Source organism: Panthera uncia (genome assembly GCF_023721935.1).
Source record: "Panthera uncia isolate 11264 chromosome B2 unlocalized genomic scaffold, Puncia_PCG_1.0 HiC_scaffold_24, whole genome shotgun sequence".
NCBI classification, from domain to species: domain Eukaryota; kingdom Metazoa; phylum Chordata; class Mammalia; order Carnivora; family Felidae; genus Panthera; species Panthera uncia.
Genome location: NW_026057580.1, coordinates 15,903,233 through 15,926,124, shown reverse-complemented (window position 1 = coordinate 15,926,124; position 22,892 = coordinate 15,903,233). Strand labels below are relative to the sequence as shown.

Here is a 22,892-nt window from a genome sequence, read left to right as displayed (position 1 = left end):
CAGCCTTGATATGAGTGTTTATGATATACCTACTGTATAACTAATACCAGACTATTAAATGAAAGATATATTCTTTCAGTGATCATGTCATAGGTAATGTGTGGAAATCAGTCATCTCAATCAATCAACCTTCCCCACTGCTGGGTTCCATGCAGTGGAGAATATATACCCAAGGAGCCTAACAAGAGTCAAATTTTCATCCTTATAAATGGAGGGATGGTATTTCCCAAAGTCTCCAAAGAATGGAGACCTTATATTGTACCAGAGTCTAATGTGGGGATCTCTGCCTAACGAATCCTAAATCTAGATTTCCCCTCTCCTTCCTATAAGGAGAATTAGGTCTTTAAGGCACCCCCATTAAGATTTCCTTAGCAGCCAATTGCATGGAAGACTGTGGTTTTCCTCACAAATCCAGTTGCTGTCAGAAGAGGGTACTGGAGACCAACATTAAGAGATGGCCTCCCATTAGAACAACAGGGCCAGGAGTGCTTCCACATGGAAAGAGAAACTGAGGACAAGCCCTCACCCTCCTTACTCATTCATTAATATAAGTAGTGCAGGGTAGAGAAATAGGGTTCAGCTTATTTCTTCTTTTAGAGGAATAGCAGCCAACCTACTGGTACATTATCATCAGGCTCCAACCATCAGATCAGCTATTCCCAGTACCTGAAGGAATGATTAAAGCATAAAAGGAAGAAATGGAATATACTATTCAGCACTATCCAAATGATATTGGATGGAAGCCACTTATGCATGGGAACATGAAAAGTAGGGAATGACAAAGCTGAGGACAAGTTCTGACCCTCCTTACTCACTTATTAATACAAGTACTCTCTCCAGCGCTATCCAAATTAGAATGGATGGTAGTTACCTCTTCTTGGAAACATGAAGTGTAAGTATCCCTTCCCCAACACACTAGAACACCAGAAATCTTAGAAGATCAGAGGTACCCACTGAGTCCTCAGTTTTTTAATAAATATTTACTAAGTGCCAAGTAGTGCTTGGGAAATGGTTACATAAGAACCAAAGAACCAAAGAACACAGTCACTGCTCTCGAGATCAGTTTACTCACACTGGGGTGAGAGGCTAAAGATTTAGATTCTGGCCCTGACTACCAAAATCACTTTGTAAATGCTGTATATCATGGATTCTTCGGAAACTCCATTTCCTAATGATTAAATGAAGGGTTCGTGGGATTCATATACAGTGATATTCTTCAGGATCCCCTTTGTGCACATCTGCTCATCAGTGGCTCCTTCCTTTGTACCCAGCCTATTCTGTCAACACATATCTGTTTTAGGAAAGGATATGACAAACTCATTCAGCCAAAAGAATGAAGAACCACTATGTTTACAAGGTAAATCTTCCCAGAAGCATTTCTATTTTCATAGAAGACTAACTCCTTAAGTTGAATACAGAAATAATTTCCACTTGTAGATTTGCATGAAGCTTAACTTCCTTTTCCTAGTATAAATCTAAAGTGTCAAGCAACTCCACTGACAAATTAGGCCTGCCATGCTGCATGGTGAGCTAGTATGGAAAATCTGTCTTTTGTAGTTTTGTTTTGTTTTTACATGTATTAGCTATTTGCCGATCTTGTAAACCGATCCAAGAAGCATTCCTAGGATACTCTGCCTCATGAGACAGAAATAGATCTTGCCTTTGAGCACCTCCATAGTTGGTGAAAACAGGCTTTGTACAATATTGACTTGACCACATCTGTTACAAAAATCACCCTTGCCATCAACTTACTAGAATGTCATCACCCACTACAGTACAGAAGATGGAATGCGTGTAATAATTGACAACATGTAGATATCAATCCCTCTGCTGTGTTCCCGAACTGTAATTAAGAGATGATCACAGGACTTACCATCTGCCACTCCCTGTAATGCTTCAGCCTGCTTTTGAACTTCGCATGTTTAGCTACAAAACTTTAACAACACAAGACTCAAAAAATATTCTTTAAGTACTTGCTGCATTTACGACACTGCTAGGTACCGAGGGACAAACAAAAATGAAGACATGGTCCTTGGTTTCAAGGCACTTTTACTGCTACACAGTTCTTCAAATTGATTCCTCTGCAGATGTCATCAGAGGAAGAGTCAAAGTAATGGGATGATTGGCCTGGAGAAGACGGAAGGTTCCATGCTATTGTCTCCAATATTTGAATTATTGGGTATGTGGCAGAATAACTGCCATATGTTCCAAAGTATACAATTAGTAGCAGACTTTGGAAATTTGGGGGTGACTAGCATCGACTCTAAATATGGAGGAACTTTCCAAATTTCAAAAAGTATCTGGACAGGATGTTCACTTGTTGGGTATGTAGAAAGAGTACACTCATCAGAGTAAAGCTAAGTGTGCTGTCGTGTAGCACCACAACTTGAATATGGTAGGTCCTTCCTCGATATCTGTTGATTAGTTGATCAATTTCTTTGAGAGCTGTGCTATTTTATTGAAGATTCCCTACCGGCGTTAATAGAGTCTACCCCTTGAGAAATCTCAGAAGGTGTCACAGAGATAATACATTTTGCAAGCTGCTGATATTCTTTCATCAGCTCTTTACGTACTATTTCTGGGCCCTGAATTGTTGTCAGTCAATTATAAGTGAAAATGGTCTGGAAATAAATAATGTGGGCCTGCTTGGGTTGTTTTGTTTTTTTTTTTATAAATGCTAGAATAGCCCTAGAGTTTTCATATACCTCAAAGAGCTCAAAACCTTCAGATTATCTCCCTAAACTTTCTAACGGTCACATGGCCAAAACTCAACCTTCCCCAAGAGTCCAGGTAGCTGTTTTATAGTCATAGCAATCTGGGTGAGTTTTCATCTGTTTCTCATGAAGAACAGATGTTCTTCTCATGATTGTTTCTTGATGAATCTTTGCCTAATGGAAATGGGCTGGACAAAGTCCATAGGGATTATCAAGATGGAAAGGAGTAAGATTTATCACAAGAGGCAATAAGTGTTTCCTACAATTTTCATTCACTGAAGCTATGTTTAGTGGCCTGCCGTGTTATCATGACTAACTGTCATTTCTATTGATAACTTCAAGAATGAAACAGCCATGTGCTGTAGTGAACAACGAACACAAAAAGCCTAAGCCCCACACGAGCCCTTACCCATAAGCAAAAAGTGATGCTAATATTTACTGAGTGTTTGATACGTGCCAGGGACTGTGGTAAACATTTTATGTGGGTTACCTTATTTGTTATTATTTGTTATTTGTTATTCTCAGCAACACTGTCAGGCTTACATTCTCTGCTCTGCATCTGAGAAAACCAACATGGAGAGTACCCATGGAGGTATCCAGTTAGGGAATAACACTGCTGAAGTTTGAAGCTGTGCATGAACACAAAAGCCTGTACTCAGGACCCCCTCTGCCAGGCTACTATCCACATGACCCACGGTCCTCTATCCCCTGCCTTTGAGAATTAACACCTAACAAGAAATTGTTATAAGAAGCAGAAAAGATGTAACTCTTATTTATAAATTCATGCTATGACAAAGCCAAGCTAAGCTGTGGACCACTAAAAGTGGAGAAAGTACTAGAAAGTACTAGAAAACTTCCATCTCAGCTGAAAAGGAAGGCTGTATTCATCAGGGATACATTCAAATAATATCAGCTCTGTCATTTATAGGGCCTTCTGCAAATGGTCTCTTTGCTCTCTGGACTGATGGAACTCAGCCATCTGTCCAGCAGCTCTGCTGTGTTCTCCTTCTGGAAATGACTGGGGTTCCCTCTGTGAGTCAGAAACACACAGTGTCTGGAAAGCTCCCTTTCAGCTTCCCTCCTGCTAAATGAGAGCAACTCTATTAGCAACCTTGAATAAGAACACTCACGCAAGGAATGCCACAATCAGTTGAATCTAGTTAACGAAAACCCTTTATTAATCAGTGCTTTTCCACAATTAACTTCTAAGGACAAAAAAAAAGAGGCAAGTTTCAAAATAAAAATCAGAGAAGAGAACTTTTAAACTTTTCTCTAAACCTGGTACACATTCATCCAAACTCCCACACTTCTACAACTACATAATACTCTTCAATAATAGCTAACATTTGTGGGAGCACAAATTGTGTGCCAGATATTTGTACTAAGGGTTCCATGGGTCTATTTTTCCTTTAACATAACAATCCTTTGAAGCAGCTACTGTTATGCTTTTGATTTTAGAGATTGCCAAATCCAGCCATGGAGTTAATTTGCTCAAGGTCATACATCTAGTTGATGGTAGTGAGGAAGCTCAAACCCACACAACATGTAATGCTTTAACCAATATGCCATACTGCCTCCTGATTTTTTGTGCATAATAAAATGATGATCCTGTGGAGTATTATTCAATAAATAACAACAGCTAACTCACTGAGTGCTTCCTGTGTGTCAGGCACTGCTGTAAGCACATTATAGCTACTATTTCATTTAATCTTCTTATTTGCCCCTTAAAATAGGTGCCATTTTTATCCCCATTTTCTAGACTAGGAAAATGAGACACGTAGAGGTTAAACTAATTGATTCTCTCCACATCACACATCACACAGTGATAGAGCCAGAACTGGAACCAAAATGTGTTACTCTAGAGTACATCCTTTTAATTGCTACACATACTGTTTTCTTTCCAACTTCCTTCTTTCCTTCCTTCCTTCCTTCCTTCCTTCCCTCCTTTCTTCCTTTAGGACAGAACACGGAAGAGTAATACAAGTCTAATGCATTTTAGAAAGATTTTCTCCAATAAAGTTAATCAACCAATAAAAGTTGAATCAAAAAGGAAGTTCTGGTTGATTAATTTAATGGCTATTCAAATGATCCAATTTCTGGGCTTTCTGGTTAATTGAGTTTCCACTGGCTTTGAGCCACTCTGTTCAGAGAGAAATTCCAACACATGGGATATTTTATTTCATCTTCATTGGTAAAAAAAAAAAAAAAAAAAGTCACAAAACACTCAAGGATGCTCCCAGAAAACTTGCCCTTTGAAGCATTACACTTCTTTCAAGAATTCATGCTACTACTTTGAAGATTTCTTTTGAGTGATATTTATTAGGAACTAAAGCTATGCGTAATTTAGGTTTGCTAAGTAAGATTACTTCTATTTCAAACATGTTTCCCAATGATTGAATCAGGCATTTTGAAATCATTCTCCAGATCTTGATGTTACAGAAATCCTAATTTATCACCACTTTTACTCTTTATAGGATAGAAGATCCCCAAAGCTTATAATTAATGAAATAATAAATTCAGACATATGGATGTGATATGGTTTTCAAGTGGGACAAATGGGAGTTATTAAACTTCAGAAAGATGACATTTGACCATATTTTCCTAATGGGAGGCACTCAGGAAATGTCCTCCAAATGAATGAATTAATTCTTCTAACTAATTTTTGTTCTTTAAATATCTTTCGCTCAATAAACACTATATCTTAATTTTCATTCATTCTTACAAGTTCTTGTATTTATTATTTTCTTCCATATGATTCCTTAGTCTAAGTCTTGACTTTTTAAGCATGTGCTTGTGTTTAGTTTCTAAACTGCAAACTCACTTCTTTTAACAATTTTAAGATTTTCAGCCTGAACACTCATTCTTCCATTAATTGCTCTTCTTTGCTTAAAACAATGATTTCTTAGTATCACATGACTGCTTGCTCCTCGCTTTTCCTATTAATATCTGTGTTATCTTCCTCAGAACATCTTCCCATTTATATACCCAACTGGCATTCTTTTTTCACTGAGAACACAACCAAAATATTTCTTCCATCAGGAAGCCATCCCTTGATTTGGAAATTCAAATCCTCCAGGGCTTAACTCTGACTCAGTACTCCTGCTCTAACTCCTAAACTCAAAGAAATCAACTTAAAGTCAACAACAAAAGCTTTAACTTATTTTGTTTTCCAAAAACACCTATTCATAATATGTCAATGCCCCCCCAGTCAAGGACCACCAGGAATACTACTATAAATGAAGAAATTTGGATTAACCGACTCATTACATTGAGAAAGAACACATACCATTGAGGACTGTGGAACAATTCAGGAATAAGGTATTAGAATGGACTTATATGATTTTTGCATGTGTTAGGTGATTTGGAAGAGGGTTCAAGACAGCACGGTTGGTCACTATCAAGAAAAGAGGATAATTCTATGATCAGTTATCTTAATAATACTGACACCTAGAAAGCAAGAAGACCAGACTAAAGACCAGGAGATGAAGACTAAACTGTGATTGGCAAAGAAACAGCAATCACTCCTACCATTCTTGACATTAGAAGGTGTTTGGTCCATTTTATGGCGGTTTTTTGTTTTTGTTTTTATGTTTTGCTTATATTCGGTCATAATCATGAGGTGGTCTTGTTTTATCTCAATCCATCTCAGTCAGACTGGTCTTATCTGATGCAATTCTGCCAGACTGTCTGTGGTCAACGCTAAGCCTAGCTGTGGGTGCCAGACCAGGGCCTGGCAACACCCAAGGCCAACTTGACAGCTGCTTTTCTCTTTCTCAAAAGCAATGTATCTTCATTTCATAGAACTTGAAAGACATGGAAAGCTTTGAGAAAAAACAAATAGCTTGCTTGTAGTCTTTTTTCCCCTGAATGGGAATACCAGAAAGAGGGAGAGGACGAGAAAGCAAGCCATCGTATGCACACTGGCTCTGCAGGATTGCTTCATCTTCTGGCAGCACTGGAGGCGCCACAGCAAGAAAAGCTGAAAAGAGAGCACTGGGGATCCCCCCCCCCAAAAGCCAACTCAGCTGTAGTGGTAAAGATAGCAAAAACCAAGCTGCATTCAGAAGGTGGCATTCCACGGCAAATGATTTGGAATGTTCTTGATGCAAACAACCTGCTGTTGCCAGCACCAAATTTTTCCATTCAATAGAGCACTTACCGTGTGCCAAGTGCATATGTTAACTTATCTGAAACTGATAACAATCCTATGATGTAGCCCCCATTGTTATCTAATTATAGATGAGGAAACTGAAATGTAGAGCGGTTTAAAAAAACAACCTGCCCAAGGTCACAGAGCTAGGAAGAAAGGGTCCTGAGATTTGAACTCAATCAATCTAACTCTGGGGATGTGCTAGTAACCACATTGTCTACCTAGTTTTACCCCCTCTGAGTATTAAAACTTTAGCTGCAATAGTCACCAGGTTTTGAAACAATCCCATTCCCTATCTCTATTGCTATTTCCTTCCCCTTCTTTCTCTCTCTCTCTCATATGTATATTGAGATCTACATATACTCACATGTGTATGTGAGGACACACACACACACACACACACACACTTATTAGATTCTTTACACTCAACTTTATGTAGAACTACAAAATAAATTAGCAAAAATGATGGAATGCAACTCTGGAGTGAGACTATATGCCCTTTTCTATACATTAGGATATGTATAAAATACACAACAGCTCTGAAAAAACATACAGTAAGAATCTGTTACTAAATTCCATTTTTTTTCTCTTAGGAACCTAATAAAATCCTCTAACCTCCTACTAAGTGCTAAGAGTGGCTGTTCAGATTCCTTCTAATTCCTCTTTTCATTGCAATATGGTGCCTCTTTACCATGCGTTTTAGCCTATTTCCTTCTGTACGGGGATGGGGACATTTCAAGAGAAGTCACTTCCTGGGTAACAGTAATATGAAGCTAGACCCACCCCCATTGCACGACACCATCACAAGTTTCAGGTAAAACGATCAAATATGCCCCTGGCAACAGCAGCTTGCACCTGTTGGGACGAGCACCGGGTGTTGTATGGAAACCAATATGACAATAGATTTCATATTAAAAAAAAAAAAGAAACGAAAAGAAAAAAGAAAATTCCTGTTGAGGGGCACCTGGTTGGGTCAACCTGTTAAGCCTCTGACTCTTGATTTCAGTTCAGGTCATGATCTCCTGGTTTGACCATTGAAGGCCCACATCAGGATCCAGGCTGGCAGTGCAGAGCCTACTTGGGATTCTCTGTCTCCCTTTCTCTCTGCCCCTCCCCTGCCCACTTTCTATCTCTGTCTCCCAAAATAAATAAATAACTAAACATTTTTTTAAAAAAAGAAAATTCCTGTTAAATAACATCCTACTCTATGTCTTTTAGGCTATATAGGTATCAAAAGGCAAGAGCCCTGGCCATCCTTTGTGTATAGAGCTTGATAATCACCTGTTTATTCTGATGAACATTGATTAAAAGTAGTCAGTCTAAAATACACACTGATCACCACCTCCAGGTGAGAGATTATGAGGATTAGAAAATGTCTAAAAAAAATCCATCTCTTAGGGAGCAGGAATACTTTACAAAATCATTTCTACCCTGCCAAATAACAATTTAGAACAAGCTTTTCAATTTGATATTCCATTTCTCAGACATTTGTAACGCTGAACCAGTCAAATTAATGAATTACATGCTACTTTGCAATTGAACGTCACTGATACCTATCATTGCCTCTGCCATAGAATCACCACCAAGGTAACACTCAAGTGCCCTTCTCAGTAAAATGAGGGAATTTCTATTTCACAGACACTTATGCTAAATATAGAGTTCTTAGTAATAATCACTGCAAGCACACTTAAAAATATATCTTTTTTAATGTTTATCTATCTTTAGAGAGAGGCAGAGACAGAGTGTGAGTTGGGGAGGGACAGAGAGGGAGACACAGTATCCAAAGCAGACTCCAGGCTCTGAGCTGTCAACACAGAGCCCGACGCAGGGCTCGAACTCATGACCTGAGACTGAGTCAGATGCTTAATTGGCTGAGCCACCCAGGCGCCCCTTAAGAATATCTTTAAGACTAGACACAGATCATGGCCAATTCAATTTCACAAACATTTATTGAGCGCCAATTAGTGTCAAATAATTGAAATACAAAAATGGAAAAGACAGTGCCTACCCTAGACAGTGAGGGCCTTACAGACTTACATAAAAAAACCAGGCACACCGATGGATAATTTTATTAGTTGACATTACCATATGTGTTGGAATGCAGAGAGGCTACTAAGCATGTGAGTTAGGGATGAAGAGGGCAAGCAGAAGGTATTAGAGATGAGATCATGTTTGAGTGGTATCTTTAAAATATAAGCGGGAACAGCCAACTAAACAGAAGGAACAATGGATGAGTATCCCATATAATGCTGAACAGGTGAATGGTAACTAAAAATGCTGATTCAATATCCAGATTTTGTGGTGGTGGGGGTGGTGGTGGAGTTGTTATTGTTGTTGCTGTTGCTGTTGTTGCTGCTGTTAGCTGCTTTACTGGCTCAGTTGGCTGGATTTTATTTTTTTCATTCATTATTTATTCATTTGATTAGTATTGGGAAGTCACCTAGCCTGAGAGCCCAGTAGAAAATCAAAATACGCTTTTCCACCTGAGCTTAAGGGTGATTTCCACAAACACAGTTACTGAAAGCATAGCCAACCAAAGCAGAAGTAAATGAGATTAAAGAAATAAATAAATGAGATTAAAGAAATAAAAAGATTTCTCTGGAGCAGATCATAAGAAGGAATATTATTTTTGCCTTATTTCTTATGTTGCTGAAACCAGAGATATCAAGCTCTCATGACCTGCAGAAGGCTTGACATATTCAAGTATAAAGGGAGGCCCACTAGTACATCTCCTCGAGGCAAATGAAGAGAATTCTAATTCAGCTGATTAGAAAGAATTAGAAGCCCACAGATGGTGCTTATTAAAGTAATATATCAAGAAAAGCCCAGTAGGGAGTACTAATTGAATCAGTTACAATTAGTTCTGATTAGATTTGATCCTTGTTAAAAGTATTTTCTTTGGAATTCTGGTTTGGGGAGAGATTGGGTTTGGGATTGACATGGAAACTGTCAAATTTGCATTGCATTTACTGATGAACAATACTTCCTTGGAAGGAAGTCATTTTAGGCCTAGCCCTGTCACCAGAGTTTTCCTAAGTCACTGTAGGTACAATCACAGTATGGAAATTTACACTGGAATACAAGAGTTTAGAGAAATGTTGTTAAATGTGGGAAGGAATCTGTTCTCAGAGAACATCTGTCTTACTTTAGAAGTCCTGTTTAGTTGTCTGTAAAGTGATTACTTCAGGCTCAAGGGAATTACAACCCATTCTGAATATTGTTCAGCTCATTTATGACTGAAATCAGTTTTGTTTGGTAACAAAAGTGTATGTTCTTAAATTTTAACCATTCAAAATTTTCTCTCTGGCTGACCTACAATACCATGACCAAAAGAAGAATCCACATAATCTTCATTTTTTTGTCATATTTATCCATTGTAAATAGGAGAAATTGTTAAATTATTGTTAAATAGAGTAATATTCCTAATACTAATCAAACGCCGGTTCAATATCCAGATTTTGTTTTAGCCAGGTGTCATGTAAGTTTCACTTGTTATTGCACAAGGCTTTGCTTTCATTTGGAAAGAGGTCTCCAACAACATTGCTGAAGACTTTTGGAGTATTCAATATACACACATACACCCAAATCTTTTATTTCATTGCCCTCCTTGAATTGTCCTCCTGGTTCCAGCTCTGTCCAAAGCATTTTTAAGAGTTCTCTGTTTTTTCATGAAACTTTGCCAAGAGAAAGCTTAGTTATCCCAGTCGAGCCGCTTATTATGGTATTGTAATATAGTTTGCAAACATATGCTAATAATTGAAGGAAATCATGATCAAAGTTTGGCAGTCATCTCCTGAAATAGTAAATGCATTGTTCCAGCAATGGCATAACCGGCTATACCAACAAGCTAATATTAAAACCACAACCACCTCCTCTTGATTTACAGGCATTTGTGCCTGAATTCATGTCATTCCATCAGTCTAGACTGCATCATCCTCTATGTGTCAGAAACTTTTGGAGCTTTCCCTGATCCCTCAGAAAGAACCAGGTGTGTTTTCACAGTCCATAGCATTCATCTCCGCTTAGAAAGAATTCCGGTTATTCTTTACAATCCAATTAACGGCTCACGTCTATGTCTGTCACCAGTCAGCAACTCGAATGGAGTGGTTCATAAAGCAGAGGCCTTAGGTGGAGATTAAGGATTTGTGCAGGAATGGGAGAGAAACAACAAACTGTCAGGACTAAGGCACCAAAAGGAAATACGATAGAATTAGTTCAGGTCATGGTCCAGTGGGGCAAGCCACACTATCATCATCATCTGTGATGGTAGGTCACTTTCTTTAATTTCAGGTATCTTGTCTGAATTGCAATAGGACCCTTGGTAAGTGTGGAAAACTAGTGAATATACACTTTTAAAAAGCTATGGGAAATAGCTGGGCTTCTTTCAAGTGAGTAGATGTTCAAAAAATGGTTTTAGCCTCAGAATGGAACCCAAAGTCAAAAGTAAGAAACCAAGAGAGAAAATACTGCAGAGGTTTGGAAACAGGCTTCCCACAGTTGACAGGACAACTGGATAGCGACAAGAGTAATCCCAAATTCTAATTTCTCTTTACAGGAGCCCTGTTCTGTTAGATAATTAAGTAGTTACCAATCTGGATGGATGGATGGATGGATAGATAGATGGATAGATGGATGGATGGATGGATAGATGGATGGATAAGTTTAATACATACTTGTATACATACAAAACTGGCAGAAATATGCAAAATTGTTAACAGCAATTATCTGTGTTGCAGGAGTATAAAATAACTTTGAACCATTATTTTTTCCATCTTTCCCAATTTTTTTGATGGAAGTATGTCCTGTTTTTACAATCAGGAAAAGGTGATTAAAATACATATGTGTGTGTGTGTGTACTTTTTTTTTTTTTTAATTACACCAGTAATTCTCAGTTGGGTGCAATTTTGTCCCCCAGTCAGCATTTGGCAATGTCTGGAGACATATTTTGTTCTCACAATTGTGAAGTGTGCTGCTGACATCTAGTTAGTAGAGGTCAGGAAATTCTTCTGAGCATCCTACAGGACAGCTTGTAAAATTCATATCTATAATCTCTGTCTCAGAATTACCCAAGTGAAAATGACCTTCTGGTCTGACAGATATTGGAAAATAGTGTGTTTCTTGTTTACCTTTATGTTTTATATATTGACTAGTATAGGTACTCATGTGTAACAAGTCAAAATAAATACATATTGGGTTGAATTGAATGAAAAGTGTATACTTCTGGACACAATATAGATATAAAGATGCATAATAAATCTTAGAATAAGTAATGAAAAGATACATTTTTATGACCCATCTAGAATCAAGAATTGATTTAATTCAATAAGAGATTAGTGGGCATCTTCTGGGCATCTATAACTCTGCCAGATTGTTCTGCGAAGCATAAAATGTATTCCCTGACCTTGAAGAATTTGCACTCTAACCAAAGAAATAGAACATATCCTAGGAAAACCATTTTGTTCCAGAGCAGAACAGCACATGGTTTTGTGCCAAAATGAGTAACTAATTAGTGCAGTAAGACTTTAAGGAACAGAAAAAAAATCAATATGTCTGGAATTGTCAGAGATGAATTCCTGGCAAAGAAGAGAACTGAGCTGACACTTAACAGATTGATGGACAAAACGTCCATATGACCAGCGATAAGGAGAAGGTATTGCAAGACAGAGAAAAAAAAGCATGAATAAAACTAAGAACTTAAGACCGATCATGGGCAGGTTCATGGTGAGAAGAAAGACTACCCTAGCTGAAGCAGGTCATAGATTAGACCAGCAAGGAAATGGCCAGATTATGGTGAGAATCAAATGATTCCTATCCGTAGGAATAGTCTGTAAAATATCCAAACCTATGAATGGGATAAAATGTCCTCTCCAAACAAAGTTTGGAAATTATGTTTTCAGTTTTCACTTTATCACACTTAAAGTGGTTAGTTAACCTAATATAGTTTAGCATCATCTTCCCACACGTACAGACCTTTGTACTATATAAAGCAACAATCTGGCCTACATAGTGTACCTAATATTCACAAAAGTGACCATTAGTAAAGGAAAGCCAAATTTAGCTGTAGCCCCATGTAGCCTTCTCCCCCTTATAACTACAAAGATAGCAAGAGTCCTCATTTCAGAAGAGAAGTGCTCTAATTAAAAGAATTCTTTTAATTACTTCAGCTAATATTCTAATATTATGTTTTTGTCAAGGGAATGAAAGATCCGGTATTCTGTTTTGTCAAGGAGTCTTGCAGAAGATAGAAATGAAGAATTAATGATGTTAAGAAGTATTAGACTTGGGACTCCTGGGTGGCTCAGTCGGTTAAGCATCTGACTTCAGCTCAGGTCGTGATCTTATGGTTCATGGGTTTGAGCCCCACGCCGGGCTCTGTGCTGACAGCTCAGAGCCTAGAGCCCAGAGCCTGGAGCCTGCTTCAGATTCTGTGTCTCCCTCTCTCTCTGCCCCTCCCCTACTCACACTCCGTCTGTCTGTCTCTCTCACTCTCTCTCAAAAATAAACATTTTTAAAAAATTAAAGAATTATTAGACCTAATGCAATGCACATACATGTTGAGCTAGTAATTAAATGTAATAAGTAATAGATCACTGCCTCCAAAACAACAACAACAACAAAAACTTACCTTATACATAAATGCAATTTGCCTAATCTTTTCTATTTGCTAGGATAAATTTATCTTTTCTGACTGGAGACCCAGAAGAGAGAACTTTGGAGAATCAATAGATTTATATTTAGGATAAGAACAACCCCGATGCAGTAACAATTAATAATTAATCTTAAAAACTCCCAAAAGAGATGAACCAATTTTTTTAATCAAATTATAATTTGATTATATATATTTAATATATATATAATTGATTATATATAATCAATTTGATATATAATTTGATTATATATATTTAAATATATATATATATATATATATATTTAAACCTGTAAATACTAGAGTCAAATTAACTATAAAGCAAGAATTCTTAGCTCCTCATAAAAGAGGTTTAAGTAAATGTTAACTCACCTACAAAGCTTTGTTGGTTAGGAAAAAGTTCAACTGTATATGATAACCTTACTTACAGTGGCTTAGATAAGCAGAGATTGGGTTCTCTTTAAAGATAATTAGAGGGGCGCCTGGGTGGCTCAGTCGGTTGAGCGTCCGACTTCAGCTCAAGTCATGATCTCACAGTTTTTGTGTTCGAGCCCCACGTCGGGCTCTGTGCTGATGGCTCAGAGCCTGGAGCCTGCTTTGGATTCTCTCTCTCTCTCTCTCTCTCTGCCCCTCCCCAACTAGTGCTCTCTCAAAAATAAATAAATGCAAAAAAATAAAAATAAAGATAATTAGAAACGATGGTAGACTGTGGCTCTTACTGGTGGCTCCATGATACCATTTACAGCAAAGCCTCTGGTTTTCTAATAAGCATCCTTAGGTGACTATCAGTTATATTATCCAGAAATACATCATATGAACCACCTCGAGTTGAAAGGTAGGCTGAGAAATGGTTTTTAATCGTGCCCATTGTAGTCCCAAATAAAAGTAATAAAGAAGGGGAAAATTATGTACACCAATTAGCAACTCTATCAACAACACAGGATCAGTGGTTATAGTAAGACCTCAGCCATTATGTTTGTTAAAGCATTGCTAAGTGAGTTGCTCCAATATCTAGGTGTCCCACAAAGTCCATTTTCCAAGTTTTCTTGAACTAGGTCATTTTGTGCCTTTAAGCTACATCCTCCTCTAATGGATTTCTTGGAGAAGAGCCCAAGCACAGCTTGTATCCATTCATAGAAAAGGTTTGTGTGTAGTATTTCTTTGCCTACAAGGGCAAGAGTGATGCATGAAGATTTTCTCTCAGTCAGAAAGTTACCAATTGATGCATTGTGGATGGTAATTGACAGAGCTAATTCAGGGAAGTGAAAAAGAGGGAAATTGAAGGTATAGCATAGTCCCTTTGCTTTCCCAGCTGTTTTCTGCTTTGGCTGGTAAGGAAGCAAGTGGTGGTATCTTCAGAGCTCTTAAATGCCTGGGGTGGGTGAAGAAGCAGGCAAGGTGGGGAGCGGAGAGGGTGGTGGCAATTCAATATCGAACAGTATCTGGTACATAGCAGGTGCTCAAGTAATATTTGTGGAATAAAGCTTTTGCTTATTTACGCCTACTAAAGAATGCACAGAAGCTGATTAAAAAGAAGCATTCCACATCCACTTTAAGGAAGTAAATGCTAGTCAGCGTTCATACTGTGTGAATAAAAGCTCTGTGAGGAACCCAAAGGAAATACTTGCTATGATCTCTTGCTCTGAAGGTCTTCCCCTGTCTTTTATGTGACCTGGTGGATTTTTTCAATTCACACTCAATGTTAATTAATCAAATCTATAGGAATTGGTTTCTAAGCCATCTGGCCACCAAGCAGATTATTAAACATTGCAAAATCAATTTTAAGTGATTTTTAAGTGTTTAAAATCATCTTATAATTTCCTAAATCAGCCCATAAGTCAGCTTAAAATGGAGGTTAGGGACTGTCAGTCAATACATCAACTGATCGAGCAGTCAATTGAAGTGGGGCATTTGAAGATGTATGAATAACAGTCCCTGCCATTTACAACTTATGATCCACTTAGGGAGACAGCATGTGTCTGGGGCGGGGGCGTGGGGGTGGGAATCACATAATAATGTCAATTATACTTACGACTTGTAAAATTAATAAGACAGACAGTACATGTTTAATTTTATCCAGAACACCAATTAACTTGGACTTCGCTAAAATAGACACCCAGACTAACTATATCCTGTTGCGTAACTCAGATTTTGAGACCCTGATATGAGGATCATAGCATTTTGAAGATTAGAGTATAAAGTGCTGCTTAGCATAGATAGTCTATAAAGAGCTCACTTGAGCCATAGGAGGAAATAAAAACAATGATTCTTTCTCTTTTCTAAAAAAAAACTAGGTCATGGAACTAAAGGAGTGTTTGAGCTTCTGTCCGGATGGCGCAGAACAAGAGAGAATTTACCCTTCAAAGACAGGGTTGCAGATGCCTATTCTGATGTGATGGTCACCTATACCATGACCAGCTCCTTGTACTTCATTACCTTTGGCATGGGTGCCAGCCCATTCACAAACATAGAGGCTGTGAAGGTCTTCTGTCAGAACATGTGTGTCTCCATTCTGTTGAACTACTTCTACATTTTCTCATTCTTTGGCTCCTGTCTGGTCTTCGCGGGCCAACTAGAGCAAAACCGCTACCACAGCATCTTTTGCTGTAAGATCCCCTCCGCGGAATACCTGGACCGCAAACCTGTGTGGTTCCAGACAGTGATGAGTGACGGGCATCAACAGACATCCCATCATGAGACGAACCCCTACCAGCACCATTTTATTCAGCACTTCCTACGCGAACATTACAACGAATGGATTACCAATATCTACGTGAAGCCGTTTGTCGTCATCCTCTATCTCATTTATGCCTCCTTCTCCTTCATGGGGTGCTTGCAGATCAGCGACAGGGCCAACATCATCAATCTACTAGCCAGTGATTCTCCGAGTGTTTCCTACGCCATGGTTCAGCAGAAATATTTCAGCAACTACAGCCCAGTGATAGGATTCTACATCTACGAGCCGCTGGAGTACTGGAACAGCAGCGTCCAGGAGGATCTGAGGAGGCTCTGTAGTGGGTTCACTGCAGTGTCCTGGGTGGAGCAGTATTACCAGTTCCTGAAAGTTAGCAACATCAGTGCCAGTAACAAGAGTGACTTTATCAGTGTCCTACAAAGTTCGTTTTTAAAAAAGCCAGAATTCCAGCATTTTCGAAACGATATCATCTTCTCCAAAGCAGGGGATGAAAACAATATTATCGCTTCTCGCTTGTATCTGGTGGCCAGGACTAGCAGAGACAAGCAGAAGGAAGTCATAGAAGTGTTGGAAAAATTGAGGCCCCTGTCCCTGTCAAAGAGCATCCGATTCATCGTGTTCAACCCCTCCTTTGTGTTCACGGATCATTATGGCTTGTCTGTCACGGTGCCTGTTCTGATTGCAGGCTTTGGTGTCCTCCTGGTGTTAATCCTGACTTTTTTCCTAGTGATCCACCCTCTGGGAAACTTCTGGCTCATTCTTAGTGTCACCTCAATTGAGCTGGGCGTTCTGGGCTTAATGACGCTATGGAACGTCGACATGGATTGCATTTCTATCTTGTGCCTTATCTACACTTTAAATTTTGCCATTGACCACTGTGCACCACTGCTTTACACATTTGTACTAGCAACTGAGCACACCCGAACACAATGTATAAAAAGCTCCCTACAAGAGCATGGGACAGCCATTTTGCAAAATGTTACTTCTTTTCTTATTGGGTTGGTCCCCCTCCTATTTGTGCCTTCAAACCTGACCTTCACACTGTTCAAATGCTTGCTGCTCACTGGGGGTTGCACACTTCTGCACTGTTTTGTTATCTTACCCGTGTTCCTAACCTTTTTCCCCCCTTCCAAAAAGCACCACAAGAAAAAGAAACGCGCCAAACGGAAGGAGAGAGAGGAAATTGAATGCATAGAGATTCAAGAGAACCCTGATCATGTCACTACAGTCTGAAGGGTGTAGACAAATGGATTATTTTTCTTTTCCAGTATTGCACAATGATGCAGGGAGAGTAAAGCTCACTCCTCAGCTGCTTGGGCTGGCCAGGGGTAACAAGGAAAGTCAGATCAAGAGTGAATTGTTCATGACACATCAAGGTGTCCACTTCCTGGGGGGAAGAGAGAATCAAAGAAGAGGGAAATGTTCTTTACAACCTTGTTCTCCACTAAAGATAAGTTTGGGGATGTGATCTTAGAGCTCTTCCAAGGAATGGACGAATGAATGAAGCGTTGGAAGGCCAAAAGATCTCACTGCTTTTAAAAATAAAATGCTTAAGAAAGATGGAGAGGAGTAGAAAGGGGGCCTCTAAATAGGGGAAAAGACAGTAAATGTCAAAATTGCCATGGCGTTTTTCTTATTTGTGTTTTGAACAGGTTGGTCAAAGGAAACCTATGCACTTGGGAAGTACATATTTAATCCCGTCTAAACCAAAGGACTTCCCAATCCATTTTACGTGTACATATATATGTATATATACCATATATACATATACTTAGATTTGTCTTTAGTGAACATTGATGTTTGTGTAGAAGAAGCTGTCCATTTGCAGATGGGCTGGACTTTCTCTAGAAAGTCAAACCTGCCTTAGCCAAATACAGATACATTGATGGCAACTCAAAACAACTCAAGTGTTTCAGCAGAAAGAGTATTATACAACTGTGTGATAAGCGAAATAAAGAGAGATGTCAGTCCATTAGATTCTACATATCATGTCAATCTTGGAGATTCTTGCTTTGGATGACTTCAGAAAAAAATAAAATCAAAAAGAAAAAAGAAAACATACACACACAAAAGGCATTTAAACCAATTACCACATGGACAAGGGTTAAAATTTCATGTTGGAGCTAAATAGTTGATAAGGCTTTTCATTGAGGTCTAATGGTTCGCTATACTCAGGAAGGCTGGTTTGGCTGCTTTCAGAGAGCTTACCCACTGCAAATGAACATTTTACACATACTGTCCATACATGTATGTATAGGGTACACGTGTGTGTGCGTGTCTGTGTGCGTGTGTGTGAGACCGTTGAGGTATACCATAGGTACAGTGTTCTCATTTTAGATGACGAATATATACTGCCATGGAATATAGATAATTAACATAGGAAAAAGGAGATCTAACTAAGAAATGTCGTAGAACGAAACAGAGTAAATGGATCATCACCACTCATCATGCGCCATCAACTGGTTCTTAGTGTAAGGAAAATATTCTAATCCTATAAAGTCTAGTGTGCTCCTTGCATTAATATTTGGAACATTGACCCAGGCCACGATCACTATAGTAGTGATCACTATAACTACCGCAATATCGTTTTGTAGCTTCTTGCAATATCATTGTTCTTGTTCCCTGGAAAGTGCTCCTCAGCTGGCCCACCCCCTGGGGTGTTCGTAGCTCTCCACGGGTCATGTTAACTGTAACTGCTGCTGAATTCTCTCTCAGAACAAGTACCGAGGTAAATGTTTTCATTGAGTTAACGTTTAAAACTGCTCCCCAGCAGATACACTTAGTCTGTTGGGTGCTTACTTGGATTAATGCTGTGCTTCCTGTCACAGAAAATTCCTAGAAAATGCCTTTTCCCATGCCAACCAGTAAAATAAATTAATTTTCAGGTAGGACTGAACAAATGTCCAGTGATGATAAAAACATTTAGTAAGCTCTTTTACCTGGAAAAGAGCTACTGTTTCCCACCAACTTCAGTTGTATATTTTAATTGAATTTCAAATACTAAAATCTGGAAACAAAAAGGAAAAAAAAAAGAAAAGAAAAAAAAAACACCTCTTGGACTCAGTTAAGTTCAGAAAAGAGATACAAACCATTCCATTCTGGTTGCAGTCTGGAAATGAAGTTGATAGATTAATGAAGTAACAAAACAATAAAACAAGTATACTTTTCCAGATAAGGAGTTTCCCAGGATATTAAGGGAAAGAAGCACTGTCTCTAAAATGAAAACCATTTAACGAAATTTTATTTTATTACGTGAAGTTTGTTTTGTCCTACCTTGAGGTTACTGAGTTTCTTTCTATTAGAAATGATTCGTGTCTTCTCACTTGTGTTCATGTGGGCACAATAGCAGTAGATCAAGTATGCAAAGTAATTGACATAAACATACACAGCTATTGTTCTCCTATTCTTTGTGAAATTCACGTCACAGATAACCCTAGCCTTTTGCCTCCTGAACAGCTCTGCTGGGATGAACTGGTATTTGATACTAGTAGACCTGTAGACCATGATCTCATATCTGAAGTAGAAGTCTCTGAAGAGTTAGGCTTTGAGGGAAAGGAGGGGGATTCTTCTGCCATAGTTTACTCACCCTTTGTGAATATTTGTTTTACATCCCTTTCAAAAGATGGGAAATAATCAACCGAGACATCCCATTAACTATTACTCCATTGTTTGCCCAAGGTGTGCCATTCTCCATTCATTTACCAATTTTTAAAAAGCTTGCCTATTTGGGTCATTTTTTTTTCTTGATTACCTTAGACAATTCCATATTCCATATATGAAGATCGGCAGTCTGATTTCTAAAGAACGAATGAAGCATGCCGGTTGCCAAATGCATGTGAGGACAGTTTGGCATCTATTGCCAAACCACCAGGACAATTCCAATATCCTACCTGCGTCTAGATAGTCTCTATGTGGATGGAGGAAAACAGTTCTTTTTTAGGTTATGTCTTCAAGGATCACAGTGAGTAAAATAAATGTGAATTTCTCATTGCTCAACTGACAAGAAGGGTTGGATTTTGGAAGGGTCGTTATCTTTTCCAGGATACCATGGTATTCATTAATGAACTGTAGCAATAATTTATTGAAATGGAATTTCTTGTTCTGGAAGAGTTAATATACCATCCAAAATGCCCTAGCTCAGTCCTAGGAAGTAATTTAAGCCCATAAAGAATCTAACTGAGCATCATCTGACCTCCCAACCTCACTGTGCGACAGATATTTTCAAATATTCCGATTCCTCAATGCCAAGATACATCCTAACATATGAGATCATGATTTGTAGGTAATGCCCAACCTCTGCCTTTTTCAATAGCTTATATGTAACTCTCAAGTTTTTCTAGTTTACTCCCACTGTTTTTGTCCATTTGTGAAATACTCATGGCGTTCAAATTGGGAACCCATCTACTGCTAAAAGATGACTCATCAACCCTGGAAGAAAAGAACCCGTGGGAAATATGTCATATATGTAGAATATTGTACTTTGCTGAAATATGGTTTTCTCTTAAAACAAGAGATTTTAAAGTTTGTAGAAAGAAAGAAAGAAAGAAAGAAAAGAAAGAAGGAAAGAACACACCTTTTCTGAATTTAAACTGCAATGTGGATTTATTTTCTTCCAACAGATTATAAATTTGAATCAGAAAGTCCTGTAAGAACTCCACTCCCCATGATGGTTAATAAGCTCCAAAGAGGTGCTCACCTAAATTGCAGAAAGAGATTTGGTTAACCTAGACCATGCATAATATTTTAAATGAAAGGTGTGCTTAAATGTCACCCCATGAATTCTTCCAGGGATGGGGAACCTCTGACAGGTGTGCATGAATATTCCATGAAAGAATTATTCTTCCCTATGGTTGTATCATGTGAATGTTTCTTTCCAATTTGATTCCTATTTATTTCCAGAGAATTTGGGTTTTACCTTGTGAGTTTAGAAGAATTATGACAAATGAAGCTCCTATGAAGCTATAATAGCCATTCTTGAATGTTGAATTCGAGAGGGTGAGAGCTTTGTCCATTTTGTAATTACCCACGCACTTTCCCATAATAATCTTCCAATCCTTCTAGGCTTGTGGTTAGAGCTAGGGATTAACTATTGCCATCAGAATTACATGTATTTTTATAAGTTGACTGTAAATACCATAATTACAGTCACATATTTTTATAACCAAATAGTTATGAATGCCTGGCACTATGCATGCATTGTTACTAATAGTACATAGATTTTTACAAACACTATTTTCATGGTTATTGCAACTTTTATTAAAATTCTCATATCAGCTATTCATAAATGCCTTGTAGGTTTTGGTCTCAAGGGCCTAAAGTCCACAGAAAGTTTCATCCCAAGGGGGACAATTTAAAAATTGCCTTCCCTGGGTGTCAATAGCAGCAACCTCTTCTAGAATGTCCTCTGAAAAATCCTAGAGGCTAAATCTGGCTTCCAGGTAAACAACATAGCAGATTCTGTGTTAGTCAGTAATTATTCCAAGTTTAATTTCTTATGTTTGCTGATCTCACGGTGAACCAGAGAGTACAATACCTTGCGACTGAAATTTAGATCTGTCTCCTGTGAATTGGAGAACTCAATGATTGGCTCAACCTCTTTTTAGAGAGATCTCTCTGTTCTGTTGGTGTTTGCCAAAGGTATTGATAATCTTTTCAAATGTGAGTCTGAAAACTGTCATTTTTTTTTCAAAGTAATTTAGAAGCACTTTTATTCCCTTTAAAAACAAAACAAAGAAACAAAAAATATGTCTTGCTCCTTCTGTGTTACAAAACAATTTTGTGACAAATTTTATGACATTGACTCAAAACCTATCTATAGCTGAATTTGTATGCCCTTGGAGTCTTCCCATCTTGAATCTAAAATAAAACTCAGCATCATCACTGTGGTGCAGGCATTTATACCAACCCTTTTAAGCCATGATCTGCCAATATATTGTATAGGGGAAATGAGCTAGATTTTTTTTTTTTTGAATGATTTGTCTTCAAGATCATGACTGCAAATATATTTAGTCAAATGAAAGCAGCAAAATCATAATGACAACAACAAAGATTCTTTGCATCAGGTCCAGCATGGGAGGAACTATATGTAGGCTTGACCGTGGTAAATTGTTTTGAATTGTAAACTAAATGGCCAAGGTTTGCCCCACCATGATGTTTTAGTTAGAAAGGAAAGAGGTGGTGTTCTGTGCTTAATGTTTTGTGCAGTTGGCTCAGGAAACATTTGAAATAAGTGTGAAGGAATGTTGGGAAATGAGCCCACATGCTCAGAAATCAAGATGTTGGTAAGTAGGTGTGATAGAAGAGGTGGGGGAAATTCCACATATATTAGAGTTTAGGATAATGCACAGAGAATTGCATCATTCCTCAAAACTACAGACTCTTAACTGCTAGCAAAATTGGTCATATGCCAATATATTTCACTTGAAGATTGTCTTCTTATTTGTCAAATTCATAACCTGATCTTTGCAAGGAAATTGCTTCTGAATTTCCATGCATGAACCAGAGCCATAGATAGTTTTGTGGGTGAAGAGTGGGGTACTAGGGAGCCTCCTTGAAAAGAAACTTCAAGTAAACCCCCAGGCAAGCATTATTCATTCCTAGAGATGGCTGTTGGCATTCCTTGATTTTGTCCCTCTTTGAGGCATAACAAATAATTTTTTTAATGTTTCCTCTGTACTTAATGAGGTC

General features: G+C 38.3%; 1 protein-coding gene across 1 annotated transcript in view; it reads left to right on the top strand.

Moving 5' to 3' along the window:
• The window catches only part of PTCHD4 (patched domain containing 4), a 179,300-nt gene extending 161,676 nt beyond the window's left edge, over positions 1-17,624 (top strand). Inside the window, exon 3 of the mRNA XM_049653776.1 lies at positions 15,805-17,624. Within this exon, the coding sequence (XP_049509733.1) occupies positions 15,805-17,438 (1,634 nt within the window). The 3' untranslated portion in view covers positions 17,439-17,624. The remainder of the gene's footprint in view (positions 1-15,804) is intronic.
• Positions 17,625-22,892: the final 5,268 nt, after the last annotated feature.